The sequence below is a fragment of the Chiloscyllium plagiosum genome, unplaced genomic scaffold, assembly GCF_037043375.1.
Source record: "Chiloscyllium plagiosum isolate Xiang-an unplaced genomic scaffold, Cpla_swu_hap1 HiC_scaffold_25, whole genome shotgun sequence".
Classification (NCBI taxonomy): Eukaryota; Metazoa; Chordata; class Chondrichthyes; order Orectolobiformes; family Hemiscylliidae; genus Chiloscyllium; species Chiloscyllium plagiosum.
The window spans coordinates 46,829,589-46,844,546 of record NW_028270163.1 but is presented as its reverse complement, the minus strand read 5'-3'; the positions used below and the strand labels follow the sequence as shown (position 1 = coordinate 46,844,546).

The following is a 14,958-nucleotide window of genomic DNA, read 5'->3' as shown; positions in this document are numbered from 1 at the left end:
CCACCATTGCATATTGACCAGGAAGCAATTCCATGATTCTGCAAGGCCTGCCCAGTTCCGTTTGCCTCACAGGGAAAGGTAGAAGCAGAAATCGGAAGACTGGAAAGTGATGGAATTGTCAACCAGTCCAGATTGTGGAGCCCGAGGGCTTGGTTCGCCTTTGTGTAATTTTAAACAAACAGCAAAGCACTTCTTGCAGCTGGATAAATAACCATTCCCTTGCATAGAGCATTTATATGCAAAATTGGCAGGGGGGCTGTCCTTCATGAAACCCGACATGACCCAAGTATACTGTAATTGCAATTAGATGAGAATTCCCAAAGTATGCTACAATTAATACCCATTGGGGTTTGTATCTATATGTGAGACTGCCACTTGGGGTATCATCAGCCTGTGCAACTTTCCAGCAGACAATGGCGAACATTTTACAAAGTCTACCCAGGGCGCCATTTATCTAGATAACTTGCTCACAACAAGGAAGACCAATAAGGAGCACTTAGAGAATTTAAACAGCTCTCCCAGGTGGGCATATGCTTTAGAATATCATATAAACAGGAGTGTCAGAAGTTCTCTGAGGGAGCTGGATCAGTATCAATGACTGTCCTACGTGTAACTAAAGGGTGACTTGGGTGACTGAATATCAGCGTCTGTGGACTTATTTCATTTTTCTTTTCAACATCAATGAGGCAGAGCACCACAATTTTGAACAAGATGCTTAATCTGACTTCAGAGCTGAAAATGTGTTGCTGGAAAAGTGCAGCAGGTCAGGCAGCATCCAGGGAACAGGAGAATCGACATTTTGGGCATAAGCCCTTCTTCAGGAATGGCTTCACTCAACTCTAAGCCTCCCCTTTCTCTTAACTGCTTATTACCTGCCTCCAACTCTATAACAATATACTGTTCCAATAAAATACATTAAAATTACATCAACTTAATTTCAAAACCATACAGTGGCTGTCATCTTTGTTGTCTTTCTTTTTCTGGCTGAAGATTACCCCTGCTCATCTTCTTTCTTTTTACTGTGAAGATATTTCATATGGAAAAGTACCTTGACAGAGTGTTTCACTGTCTTGTGTCTCTCTCTCTCTCTCTCTCTCTCTCAACAGCAGTTGCTCTGTATGATTTTCAGATGCCTGCCTTTTTATATCCCCAGCATTGGATTGTCTCACTGGTTTGATGTTGGCAAAATAATAAATTCAAACTTAATTGGGTTTTAGAATCCAGGAGTATAATTTTAAATTAATTGTTGTCAAAACAGCAACCTCGGGTATCCATTTCACAGACAAATGTTGCATATTTTCAATTTTCCAGGTCACTCTGAGACTGCTCGTGCAAAGGTACAGTACACACCTTCAACTTCATAACACTATATTCTTCTTTATCTTCTGGAGCCCAAGGTAGATAAGGCCAGAAGAATGCTGAGCTTATTTCCTGTAGATCTACTACAGCAATTAGGGAACATATGGTGACATAAAGGAAAAAGATAACAAACAGAAACTGAAGGAAATGAAATAAATCTTTCATGAATTTTAATAATGACAGGAGACTTTGAAGAAAGATTTTTCTCCCGTTACTTCCTGTGTCACTTGCTTTTATGCAGTCACACACCAGCTAAGATTCTATTATTTTCTGAAAATGCCATGATGGATATCGCAAGCAAAGCCAATACCTAATGCGCATTCCTAATTACATTCAAGAATGTAATGGTGGGCCATCTTCTTGAACAACCACAGACCATGCAGTGAAAGTATTTTTTGCTAAGTTGGGAATTCCAGGATTCCTGAAGGAATAATGCTCAAATGATTTGGAGATGCCGGTGTTGGACTGGGGTGTACAAAGTTAAAAATCACACAACACCAAGTTATAGTCCAAAAGGGTTTAATTAGAAGCACACAGGTGGTTGTGGAGGATACAATTGTAAGGCACAGAATTTATAGCAAAAGTTTACAGTGTGATGTAACTGAAATTATCTTGATTGCATGTTGAGTCTTTCATCTATTTGAATACCATGATAGTTTCACTTCTTTCATGTGTAAATGACAAAACGTTTTTTAAAAGTTGCATTCTCAGGTTAACTGTAACAATTGATGTTAGCTAGACAATATGTCGAAGGTGTTAGCCCCCTGTTTGACTATAACCTGGTGTGTGATTTTTAACTTTGCTCAAATGAGGATAGGTTGTGGGTTGGAGGTGGCTTTGTTTTGATATATCTGCAACCTGTTTCCTTCTAGGTGGGAGAGGCCACAAGTTTGGAAGGTCAACAAACTCTGAGGTTACTTGCTGCAGTAGATGTTGTAAATGGCTACAGATTGTTGTCACTGATGATAGAAGGAGTCAATGTTCCTTAAAAGAAAGGTGTGGACTCCTGGTGAATAATGCAAAAGCTCACACAATAAGATTTTATGTTGTAAGGTTTTTACGAACAGACAAAACCTAAAACCAGTTCTGAGAAAGGATCACAGGACCCAAAACATTAACTCTGATTTCTCTTCACAGATGTTGCAAACCTGCTGAGCTTCTCCAGCAATTTGTTTTTGGACCTATAATCAAAATTGACTAAACATTAATTAATTGTCAAAAAATACACTAGCTACAAAAAAAATTCTGCTTTTACTTCCTAACATGACTGTGTTCTGTACCAGACCAAAAATATATCAAGGAGATAGCCTAGACCCTAACTTTTATCTTATTTAGAAGCAACTGTAAGGTGCTATGTTCCAGACATAATTCAATTCATCACATGACTTGCCTTTAAGCAAAACATACTATATTACTACCATCAGTTAAAATACAGACAGAAGAATTTGGTATAACATTAACTCTACTGGAAAACATAACAGAATAATTATTTAACTACTAAAATCAATGCTTCCAATATAGTAACATCCCATAAACACACCCTTAGCAAAGGCCGCGTCAGTGAAACAGATTGTCCCACATGTGATTCTGGCAGCAGAAAGAAAACACAGGCTTTTAGCTGTAACAGAGAGAGAAATGTAGCAGCTTCCATGACCTGCTTCAAATCCCCAACAACTGCTGAAAGCTAAACTAAAACCTGGTTCTGTGGAAGTCTGACTCCACCCATTCATGCTGCTTCTATTGTTCAGACTTTAAAAAAAGCCGAAGGCCTCACAAGTTGTTTACTTTATTGGCTTGGAGGAGACAGATCGGTGCCTATGTCTCAAAACCCCTCTTTAAAAATAAATCCCAGGACAAAACCCACATCCTATGACCATTGTATTGTCACAACAGAAAATCCCATGTGTGTTTATGCATTACTTCTTACACTCTGCTGAACTATGTGAGTCAGTCCCAAACTAAGTCCACAATAGACTCGCTTCTCCACGTTTTGCTGATTTCTATTTTTGATATTTGTCAAATCTCCTCATTTCCTTCAGTTTTCTGAGAATTGCTGAACCAAATTCAATCAGCAAGACACACTCTAACAAGTCCCATCTCTTTGATCAGAGAATGAGCTCCCACCAACATACTTTCTGGTAGCTAACAGTTAATAATCCTTTCATCCTTCCTTTGTTTCTGGTACTCCCTCTCTCACTCTCTTTTTCATAGTCTCGGGTTTCTGAGTCAGTAAGTGTGGCAGCAGCAGGACAAGCTGCTTTTGCCTTTATATCTATTTGATGGAAATTTGCATCTTGCTTTCAATGAGGCTTTTCCAGGACGCTGTTCCCATGGCAACCAGGTCACATGGGTTTGTTGCCAGGAAGAACTAGTATGTGGTTTCCCTCTTCACTACTCCATTTAATCTTGAATTAAAAGTTTAAAACATAGCTATCATTAAAAAAAATTTGTAGCAATCCTTAAATTTTTGGATAGGATACTAATCGAATGCATTGCTTTGTCCTGAATGTTATTGAGTTTCTTGGGCATTGGTAATCAGACAAGTAGAGAGTATTTCATCCTGACTCATGCCACACACATGTTTTAGAGACTTTATGGAGTCGAGAGGTGGCTTCCTTGATGTAGAATATCCAGCCTCTGCAATTACAAGAGCTACTTCAACTGCTGGTTAATGGCAATTTTCAGGGTTCTTATGGTAAGTCATTTAGCAATGATGAAACCATTGAATACCTTGGAGGTCATGGCGAGACTCTCTTGTTCAAGAGGGTCTTGCTTTGCACTTGTAAAACATATGTTATTTGCCATCTACCATTCAAAACTGTCAAATATACAAATGGCTGACAATTCTATAGAAGAGCAGAGCTTTTGTAATTTGATTCCTTGAGAATTAGTTTTATTAAATCAGGATGCCTGTCAATCACCCCTTATATTATTGTGGTTCTGTTCGCCGAGCTGGGAATTTGTGTTGCAGACATTTCGTCCCCTGTCTAGGTGACATCTTCAGTGCTTGGGGGCCTCCTGTGAAGCACTTTTGTGGTCTTTCCTCCGGCATTTGTAGTGGTTTGAATCTGCTGCTTCCGGTAGTCAGTTCCAGCTGTCCGCTGCAGTGGCCGGTATATTGGGTCCAGGTCGATGTGCTTGTTGATTGAATCTGTGGATGAGTGCCATGCCTCTAGGAATTCCCTGGCTGTTCTCTGTTTGGCTTGTCCTGTAATAGTAGTGTTGTCCCAGTCAAACACATGTTGCTTGTCATCTGCGTGTGTGGCTACTAAGGACAGCTGGTCGTGTCGTTTCATGGCTAGTTGGTGTTCATAGATACGGATCGTTAGCTGTCTTCCTGTTTGTCCTATGTAGTGTTTTGTGCAGTCCTTGCATGGGATTTTGTACACTACGTTGGTTTTGCTCATGCTGGATATCGGGTCCTTTGTCCTGGTAAGTTGTTGTCTGAGAGTGGCTGTTGGTTTGTGTGCTGTTATGAGTCCTAGTGGTCGCAGTAATCTGGCTGTCAGTTCAGAAATGTTCTTGATGTATGGTAGTGTGGCTAGTCCTTTAGGTTGCGGCATGTCTTCAATTCCGTTGTCTTTCCCTTAGGGATCTGTTGATGAAATTGTGGGGGTATCTGTTTTTGGCGAATACATTGTACAGGTGTTCTTCTTCCTCTTTTTGCAGTTCTGGTGTACTGCAGCATGTTATGGCCCCTTTGAACAGTGTCTTGATGCAACTTCTTTTGTGTATGTTCAATCAACAAGCACATCGACCTGGACCCAATATACTGGCCACTGCAGCTGACAGCTGGAACTGACTACCGGAACTGACAGATTCAAACCACTACAAATGCCGGAGGAAAGATAACAGAAGCGCCTCACAGGAGGCTCCCAAGCACAGAGGATGTTACCTAGTCAGGGGACGAAACGTCTGCAACACAAATTCCTAGCTCGGCGAACAGAACCACAACAATGAGCACCCGAGCTACAAATCTTCTCACAAACCTTGAACCCCTTATATTATTATTCCTATTATTTTACAGCATAAACATTATAAAATAAAGCTGAATACTAAAAGTTAAACTAATATATGAAATTATGAGTAATTAAACCAATATGAAGGTGTTACATTTGCCACTTTACTACAAATATTTGAGGTATATTTCGGGTCTTATGGATAAAATATTTGACTGATTTTTTTTCATTTTCAGGTAAAAATGCTTGCATTGCTTTAATAGACCCTTTTGGGGAAGAGAATGAGAGTGTACCTGAATCTCAACGTCACTTACTGTGTAAGTCAGAGTTATTATATGTGAGTCACAGTAGCTCCTGTGCAAGTCCCAGCATTTTCTGTGTGAGTCTCAACATTTTCTGTTAGTTTTTCATGTGTGAGCCCCTGTTTTTCTTTTGTAAGTGTCAGCATTTTCTTTGTATATTTCAGTATCATTGATGTGAATCATAAACTGAAGAGATGTTTATTGGTAAAAGGATGGTGAATTTGTGGAAAAGATTACCAGCAGATGTGACAGAATAGGAACCATTTAGGAATGAAAGTAGTGAGGGGATAGCTATGGAAGGATAAGATATAGAAAGTAGGAGGTTTTGAGGTCAACAATATGTAGCAATATATAAAATAAAGCTGAATACTAAAAGTTAAACTAATACATGAAATTATGAGTACATTAAACCAATATGAAGGTGTGTTAGCTTTGCCACTTTACTACAAATATTTGAGGTATATTTCGGGTCTTATGGATAAAATATTTGACTGATTTTTTTTCAGGTGTGGGAAAGGGAAATAGATGAAGACTGAAAGAAGTACAGATTTTTTGGGTCATGTGGGGAAATGGGGATAGAGACAGAACAAAAGATGAAGAAAGTTCAGGAAGAGTAATATTCAAACACCTTTTGTGTTTCAATATTACTCTGATGTACAGGGCACAATAAAATCTTGGTGGACAACAGGGTAGAGAGTGAATCAAGTAGACTACAGTTGTTCTTAATTGGTTAGAAAAAGGAAAGAGACACATGGAATTGTAAACTTTAAATTGTTCTTGATAGTCTATGAAGGGAATCATGCTGCTCTGGACACTGTAAGTACAACCTGGGTTACTGTTAACCCTGGCTACCATCCCTACCATCATATCTTAGCTTTGAGCTAATTTTTTGTTTGCTGGCTTTGTTTCTGGCTCGTTTGGTATTGTACCAAACTCACAGCTGGTCTGTCAATGACCTGGTCATAAGGCCTGGCTCTTAAGATAGTTGGAGCCCTCTCTTCACAGAGTTGGCTAGCTGCCTGAGAGTTAAAATCTCCTCCTTTATGTCAACATTACCAACAAGCTCCTGCATCATGTTGATTTAATTTTAAACATTACCATAACCGGCTAACGTAGTTATATCCCTGGCAGCGTGGAAGGGAGCGGTGTGTTTACTAAAAAAGGCAGACTTTTAAATCCAAGCCAGACCATTCAGGAGGAAAGGCCTATTCTCTGTTCGTTTAGTAGGAGTTTGGAGCTGTGAGTTGAAACTTTATTGCTGGAACAGCACAGCAGGTCAGGCAGCATCCAGGGAACAGGAGATTCGACGTTTCGGGCACAGGCCCTTCTTCAGGAATGAAGAAGGGCCTGTGCCCGAAACGTCGAATCTCCTGTTCCCTGGATGCTGCCTGACCTGCTGTGCTGTTCCAGCAATAAAGTTTCAACTTTGATCTCCAGCATCTGCAGACCTCACTTTCTCCGTTTGGAGCTGTGACCCATAAAAGCAGTGGGTGGTAACTTTCTAAATAATTTTGTATCAGGAATTGATCATTGTTTGCTAGCCAAGGTATTCAGGATATGCAGCCAAGCTGTTGGATGGATATGGGGACACAGATTTACCATTATCTCATTGAAAGACTGCCTGAGTCATGTGACTGTCTCCTGTTTCTATTGATTCTATATTTACGCTGCTCATTAGGTCACGATCAAAGCAGCTGATTGTTATAATGTTAATTTCTTAACATGTCAAGAAACCTGGGAGACAAACTCTAATATATTAATCATCAGACAACTGTAATATTTCTCCCAAGCTGCAATTATTGCTCATACACATCCATCTTACTCCAAGCAAATGTTGCCACATTTCTGTCTATGTATTTGATCAGCTCTTTAACCTTTAACAATTACTCACATTTGAAGATCAGACAGACGTCTAAGAGCTGTTATCGAACAATCTTTCCATCCAGGTTGGAATCAGAACAAATGCCCTGCAGGAGTACCTGTGTCCCAGGGATCCAGGGACACTCATAGACACTCAATTCATAGACACTCTTAAAGGTGTTTGAAGATACTGACTATACAAACAGTTTCATAGCACAGTGATTGTTGAATATCTGGCTCCATGTTTCTTACTGTGATGAGTGTAAAATCAACAGGTAAACAGAACAGGCTATTCCCTTAGACCTCATTGCTGCAGTAACTAAAACCATTTAATGCCTGTTAAATTGCTTACCACATCACTTAAATTCAAATATTTACACACTTTAAGAGTGATGATCCCATCATATTGATACTGTTTGTTCTTGTGAAAAAAGACTAGACATTGAAATAACATTAAGTTGTCACTAAAAACACCAAATGGCGTTGGTGTACAATTAAAATGAGTGCACAAAGGTGATATCACAGATGTGTGAAATCTATCATTGAGATTCAATAGTTAAATTTTATAAAAAGAATTGTTTTGCAATGGTTCCACATATCAATTTGTATGTAAACTTATTCTTTGATCTCAAATGATAAAACTTAGATGTTCCAAACTCAGGTACGAAATTATGAGACCCATTTATGTCCATGATTGTTACTGACAATTACAATAATCATTTTCCAAATCAAAGGTAGAAAAGTCTGTTCCGTGCTACATGTCAGTTCAAGGACACTTTGTGGGGAATAATTTCCCTGGAACTTTTTTCTTTGAATCTGCTTCTTAAGGGGTAGCTAATGTTCTGTTTCCTAATTGCAATTCTTCAAGCCACTCAAGTATTCAGTTTTGAAAATGGTACCAGGTCAGAGTCACCTTCGTAAAAGGCTCCCTCCTGCTGGTTTTCTAATTCTTTTGAGTCTATCAATAAACAGCCATAAAAGCAAATTATGGAGAAGCTGCATTCCAGAATATTGACTCAGCTGATCTCAGGACTGTGTGACATGTAAAATTCTTCCTGCATTATCGTTGACAAAAGCAGTTTCTAAACTACAACTGAAAGCTTGATCGGAGAAAAGCTCAGCATTATTGCAATTAATTTTCTTACTTTTATGTTCTGGAATGTGATAATGAGACACAGATCAGTCTTGCACACCCCAGGGCTTCCATCTGGCTTGTTATCAATAGCACCTTATCCACTAAGCTATTAATTTCAATTGGTTTTACAATGATGTCACTGATGGAATGTCTACTTAAAATGTTAAGTTACTCTTCCCCCTTTCTTAAACTTGTAAATCCACTTTTTCATTTCCAGCATTCTCTTTGTTTAGAATTATGAGGGCAGAAATTATGGTCAGTACTAATTTTGCTTAGCCTGTTTGAACCAAATTCTTTTTCTTTTTCTTTTAATACAAGCATTAGTCTGTTTACAGCAATTTAATCATGTCCAGGGCAAATGTTCTTAATTCTCCTCCATTGTCTGATCTCCATTAGCTAACATGCCCCAGAAGTACAGTTAAGAACAACAATTTGGCAAATTCAACTTCAGTTTGAATACGTTCCTATTTTCCTACAAGTTGAAACTCTGATAGTGTATTGCAAGTTACTGTCAAACTTCATAGAAATAGTTTAGCTCAGATTCAGGAAGCAACATTATATCTATATATGCAGATGAGTGTGCACATCTTTATTGGATAAGCATATATGCACAAAACCAAAATTCAGTTTTGATTTCTAGAGTAATACTTGCTTTATCATCGACTTGTTTTGAGCTGATTCTGTACTTTTCATTGAAAACTTGAAAGTATATTATATTTTCTCTTAAAAAATATTATTTGATATTCACAAGCCAATTGTAAGTCTCCAGGAACATGTCTAAGTGTGTTCTATGTAGATTCTGTCTTGATTTCACAAAACTTCAAAATTATCTGCCACATGTCTTTAAAGATATTTAATTCAATCACGCTGTTTAGTTACAATCCTCTTCTCTGCCTGGTTTGGGACAATCTCATGCCATCCTGAGTCATGTGATAAAGAAAGTCAGCCAATGTCGCGATCACCAGACATGACCACAATGTGATCAATGAGCTGCAGGTTAATACAACACTTGTTGGCTTCTTTTAAGCTAAAAATGTGTTGCTGGAAAAGCGCAGCAGGTCAGGCAGCATCCAAGGAACAGGAGAATCGATGTTTCTGGCATAAGCCCTTCTTCAGCCCCTCTTTTAAGCTGTAATGGTTCAAGTCAAAGTCAGGCTTCCTTGCAAATAGGTTAAAGGTTATTTTGTTACAAGTTGTTACTGAACGTTCTTTAGGGATAAAGAGATTAAATTATTGACAAGAAATTATAGACACCCACATTAAAACAATCAGAGATACGAAGAAAGAATATAAGAAGGGGCCTGTTGTTTTCAGATCTTTGTTGGTGAAGCAAAGAGGTCAATATTGAAATCTGACCCAGCAGCTGTGTTGGTTTCTATAGTTGAATCTTTGGTGTTTTCCTGTACAGGCAGGTCCCTCAGAATTTGGGAGGGAGAGAAGGTTTCTCATTCCTCAGCCTTTCTGTGCTTTCAGCATGATTTTCCTTCAACAGAGCAGTATTTGGTTTCTGTTTACCTTTTTCCCTTGGTCGCACCTCCCCTCTGGGTGCAGTTTGTCAAAGTAACCTTCTAGGATGCCTGTCCCCGAAGATAGCTGTAAGTTTATAGTTTCATCTCGAAAACATGTCTGTTCCAAACTGATGCAACAACTTGCTGACTAATTTGGATGATTAAAACATTTTTGAGCTAAACCAAAACATTATCTTTTAGCTGTGGTAACCAGCTTTTCAAATGTTGTAGCTAAGACATCAAATGGCTAGCACTTGGATGTCTGTTGAGGCAGTATACACTGTTATTCACCTCAGAAGGATCCATTGCACAGCCCAGGGTTATTGCATTCTAAAAGTCTCCCTGTTCTGATTTCAGACTAGAGCATAGTTCAGTCGGATTTGAAACCGCCCACTGTAGCAAACGTGACCTCATATGATTGGGGAGACCTTTGAAAATTAATTTCCAGATTTTTTAAAACTTAAATGATTTTTAAAGCAAATATGTTCCTTCCCAAGAGTTCTTTGAGAAACCTATAATATTAGATGACAAGTTGGAACACCCAGGAAATAAGGCACAGTACATAATTCAAATGTATCTCAGACAGAGAGTGCTGGAGTCCATCAGTAAAATTTGTGTCTTCATTATTTTGTCAGATTTATAAACTGTATTTATAGTTCCACTTTTGGTGAGATTTTTGGTACCTTGTCTCTTGTCTGAAGTTTACTGAGTTTTTAAAATATTTCTGAACTGAGCCACTAACTGGCAGCTTACAATCATGTTTCTCTTTTCAGTTATGCAGAAAGTGTTTGTCATTTTGCTCCCTCTAAGTCTGGTTCTCCTGGTGCTTGGAGGTATCTGTGGGCTGGTCAGCTCTTTGGCACATGGTCTGTACATGCTGCTGTTCACTGGTTCATACTTTCTACTTGGAGGTAAGTGTGATTGATGTCCCTGTTCCAGACAAGAGAAAGAAAAATTCTCTACTTGCATAGTTTTGAGGCTCATTCATTTTCTTTAGGTAACACAAGTGATTGCATAGTGATTCAAAAATTGCTAATATTTAATTGAAAATACTCCATTTCAGGTACAGGAGTGTAATATTTCCCTTTAGCGACAGTAGAAGCTGAAAGTATCCAATATAGTTCAGCAACATGTTCTGTTCCTCCCCATCTTCTGATGGATTCTAATGAACCCAATTAGCAGCCAGGATTGCAGAGCTATACTTGCCTGAGTTCTACAGTCTGAAGTAAGTAGAACCAAAACAGATCAAGAGATCCAAAACTTTGACTTATACTTCAGAATAAGTGACATTTAAAAGCAGTGATATCCAAGAGGTTCCAACAATTACATTTTCTATGACATTTCCTCAATGACCAATGCTGACACTTTGCAATATCTGGCACCTCTTTCCGTGTACAGTGCTTAAGATTATTTGAGCTAGTTCCCTGTCACCAATCATCATTTGTCTTCGCTTTGTCTTAGGCCTATCTAATGATTAATGGTAGATAATACACCACCATTGAATATCTACAGAAGAGGCACTGTTTTTAGAAAACAAGAAGGTCTATTGCAACCCATGACCTCATGACCAGGAGCAGGGACTGAAACCATCGGCCCAGGAGCTGCTTCTCCCCAAGGCTCCCAGATTTTCCCCACCCCTGACCCAAACACAGTGGCCCCTGGAGACCCTGTTATTTGATCATGATGCATCCTCCAAACTGCAGGAACCACCACAAAAATGGTCCTGCTTAGGGTTGGTAGCAACTGAACCAAATTCTGGATTAGGGGAGATGGAAGAGCACAGCAGTTCAGGCAGCATCCGAGGAGCAGTAAAATCGACGTTTCGGGCAAAAGCCCTTCATCAGGAATAAAGGCAGAGAGCCTGAAGCGTGGAGAGATAAGTGTGGAGCCCTCCTCTAGCTCATCTCTCCACGCTTCAGGCTCTCTGCCTTTATTCCTGATGAAGGGCTTTTGCCTAAATCGTCGATTTTACTGCTCCTCGGATGCTGCCTGAACTGCTGTGCACTTTCAGCGCCACTAATCCAGAATCTGGTTTCCAGCATCTGCAGTCATTGTTTGTACCTAGCAACTGAACCAAGCTCATGCAAGTGAAGGAAGATGAAAAGCTGGGTTACTGAGGTAATCAGCCAGTTATACTATCCAACATTTAATATAGAAATAGAAACAGAAAATAATTATTTCCATTACTTAAATTAAAACTGTCACAAAATTCATAATTTTCAGCTCCTGATTTGAATTTTGATGAAGCATTATACACAGTTCCTGATAAATATCTTTTATCATTTATTTATACACAACATATTATTTCTTAGCTTACAATAACATCTGTAGAGTCAGAATAGACATGTACAGCAGTTGAATTATGGAATTGCAACCAGTCCCTGCAACGCAACATTATATCACATTTAAATTTGAGTAATTACATTTTGTCATAAGAGGTTTAACAGAAATGACATACAAGCACAAGGATGTAGGAAGAAAGGATATTGTTTTATTAATCTAAATTCCGCTACAGGCAGAAAGTTTAATATTTTTTCCCAGCACAAAATCAATTCTCTCCTCATTTCTACTCAAACTAGAATTGCTTCAGTACTTTTAAAATACCCAGATGTTTTTTACTTCACCGTGTGATAGGAATTATAAGGAATTATTTAGTTTGTGGCTTCTTTAGCTCAGTTGTAAAGACTGAGGAGGTGTTGGATCCCTGCTCTGTATTGATTTAGTCAGCCTAAGCCAGGTAGTCATATTGTATTCAGTAGCAAGATTTCTGGAAGAAAATCAGCTGGAGTTCCAGCCCATAACTACTGTTTATAGATTGTTATTACGAAGTAAGCACGTGGACATCAGATTGGAGCAATTTGTGGGTAGTACGTTGGCTCCAATAATCAAGCAATCTGCTGATGCTCCCTGTCAAAAGTCACATGTGAATAATGAGCCAGTCCCTACTAAGTGAAAGTTGCTGATGCACAAATCATCGCCTTCGAGAACAGCTGAGAAAAAGGGAAAAAAGCATGAAGGCCAAATAATTCTCTCCAGGGTTATAAATCCCAATGCAAAATAAAATGTTTCTTCCTCCATTTGAATGACCTTTTCTTTCCTCTATTGACCTGTCTCAATTGCATAAATGTCAGTGATCAAAGCTAACGCTGTTATATGTGAATATAAGGACGGAGAGTGAGAGGTGGCAATGTTTAGTTCCACTTCAGTTGAGATCAAATGCTGCAAGTGGAGCTCAAAGGTATTCAAAGCGGATATCACCATTGCTACTTTAATCTCATGCCCTACTAATAATTAATGTGCGAGCTGTTATGATCTCCATAGCATCTGATCATTTTTATTAGAAATTTGAACTTTAACAACTGAAAGGATTACACATCAAAATTTCAAGTTTTAAAATGTTTTCTGTAACAGATTAATTAAAAATACTATTCACTAGACACTATTTTCTTTTCATAGGCAACTTATACTTTAATATGCAGAAGAGAGATCACTATTTAATTTTTCACATGTCCACAAATCTCCCATTGCATTTATATGTTATATTGTTCCTTAAGTGGACATGTCATCCTCCTGGAGCCAGGCAAGAATTATTCTTTGCTCTAGGAGGCTTGTTTCCTTCCTGGTTTCCAACTGGGTAATGGGAGAAGTTCTCTGGTCTTTCTCTGGTCCTAAAACAATGTGGGTACAAAATAAAGTTTTACCCAATTCTTGATTTGTCCTATTGTAGTCTTTCTGTATGATATGAAATGAAAGCATCCACCAACCAGGCATCTTTAAGAAATAACAATATTATTGATTTATTATCAAACAAAACTTTATTCAATAGTGATGCTAAACTGGTCAAAATGTTTAGTTTGGAACATGAAAATATAAACACCAACATCATTTAAAAACACACACACTGACACCTACCTTCCTGCAGCCAAAGCTCATAAAGCTGCAGTTAGACCACAACTGAAGTACTGTCTGCAATTCTGGTCATCACGTTATAGGGAAGTTGTGATTGCATTAAAGACGGTACAGAGGAGATTTACCAGGATGCTACTTGGATGAGAGGGACTCAACTATGAGGAAGGATTGGATAGGCTAGGGTGTTTTCCTTGGAGCAGTGAAAGTAGAGAGGGGACCCGGTAGAGGGACATTTATAGGATGGCTAGGACGGCACATTTTCCAATAATTGAGAGGTCAATAACTAGGGGGCATAGACTTAATTTAAGAAGTAGATGTCTGTGAAGGTGTTGAAGAGAGAGTTTTTAACCCAGATAATGGTGGAAGTTTAGAACTGACTGCCTAAAATGGTGGCTAAGTCAGAAATTCTTGGAACATTTAAGCAATATTTGGATGTTCACTTGTGTTGTATCACCTTCCAAGGCTATAGGCCAAGAGTAGTATTGTCAGATCTTTATTATCCAGTGCAACCATAATGGGCTAAATAGCCTCCTTCTGTGTTGAAATTCTGTTTGGGGGAAAAAAGAAAATCTTAATATTTGAAAGCGAGAAAAGCTAAGGTATAGAATCCATTGTTCTCAGTGGATTATAAAAATTAAAATACTGCCTGTCTGAACAGTGAAATTAAAGCAGCCTTGGAACAGCAAATATGTTTTTCCCACTGGTTGGGACATAAGAATCTTTGAGAAGCATAAGCAGTGTCTTTAAATGTCATCGGCATTAATCAATTTAACAAGGTATTTGCATTGGCATGCATTTGTAATTTGACAACCTACAAAATTATTTCTGTACTTTAACTAACAATTGCTGCTCTAGATTGTAATAACAGAAAAGTTTACTAGTCCTCATTCTGTAGACTTCAGTCAGAGGCTATGATGGATTATCAT

At 38.6% G+C, this 14,958-nt stretch overlaps 2 protein-coding genes across 2 annotated transcripts in view; one reads left to right on the top strand and one right to left on the bottom strand.

Moving 5' to 3' along the window:
• The window catches only part of tmem235b (transmembrane protein 235b), a 50,615-nt gene that overhangs the window by 19,782 nt on the left and 15,875 nt on the right, over nucleotides 1–14,958 (top strand). Inside the window, exons 2-3 of the mRNA XM_043714930.2 lie at nucleotides 5,555–5,635; nucleotides 10,897–11,034. Of these exons, the coding sequence (XP_043570865.1) occupies nucleotides 5,555–5,635; nucleotides 10,897–11,034 (219 nt within the window). The remainder of the gene's footprint in view (nucleotides 1–5,554; nucleotides 5,636–10,896; nucleotides 11,035–14,958) is intronic.
• The window catches only part of tha1 (threonine aldolase 1), a 96,380-nt gene continuing 95,288 nt past the window's right edge, over nucleotides 13,867–14,958 (bottom strand). The window contains exon 7 of the mRNA XM_088000695.1: nucleotides 13,867–14,579. Within this exon, the coding sequence (XP_087856821.1) occupies nucleotides 14,518–14,579 (62 nt within the window). The 3' untranslated portion in view covers nucleotides 13,867–14,517. The remainder of the gene's footprint in view (nucleotides 14,580–14,958) is intronic.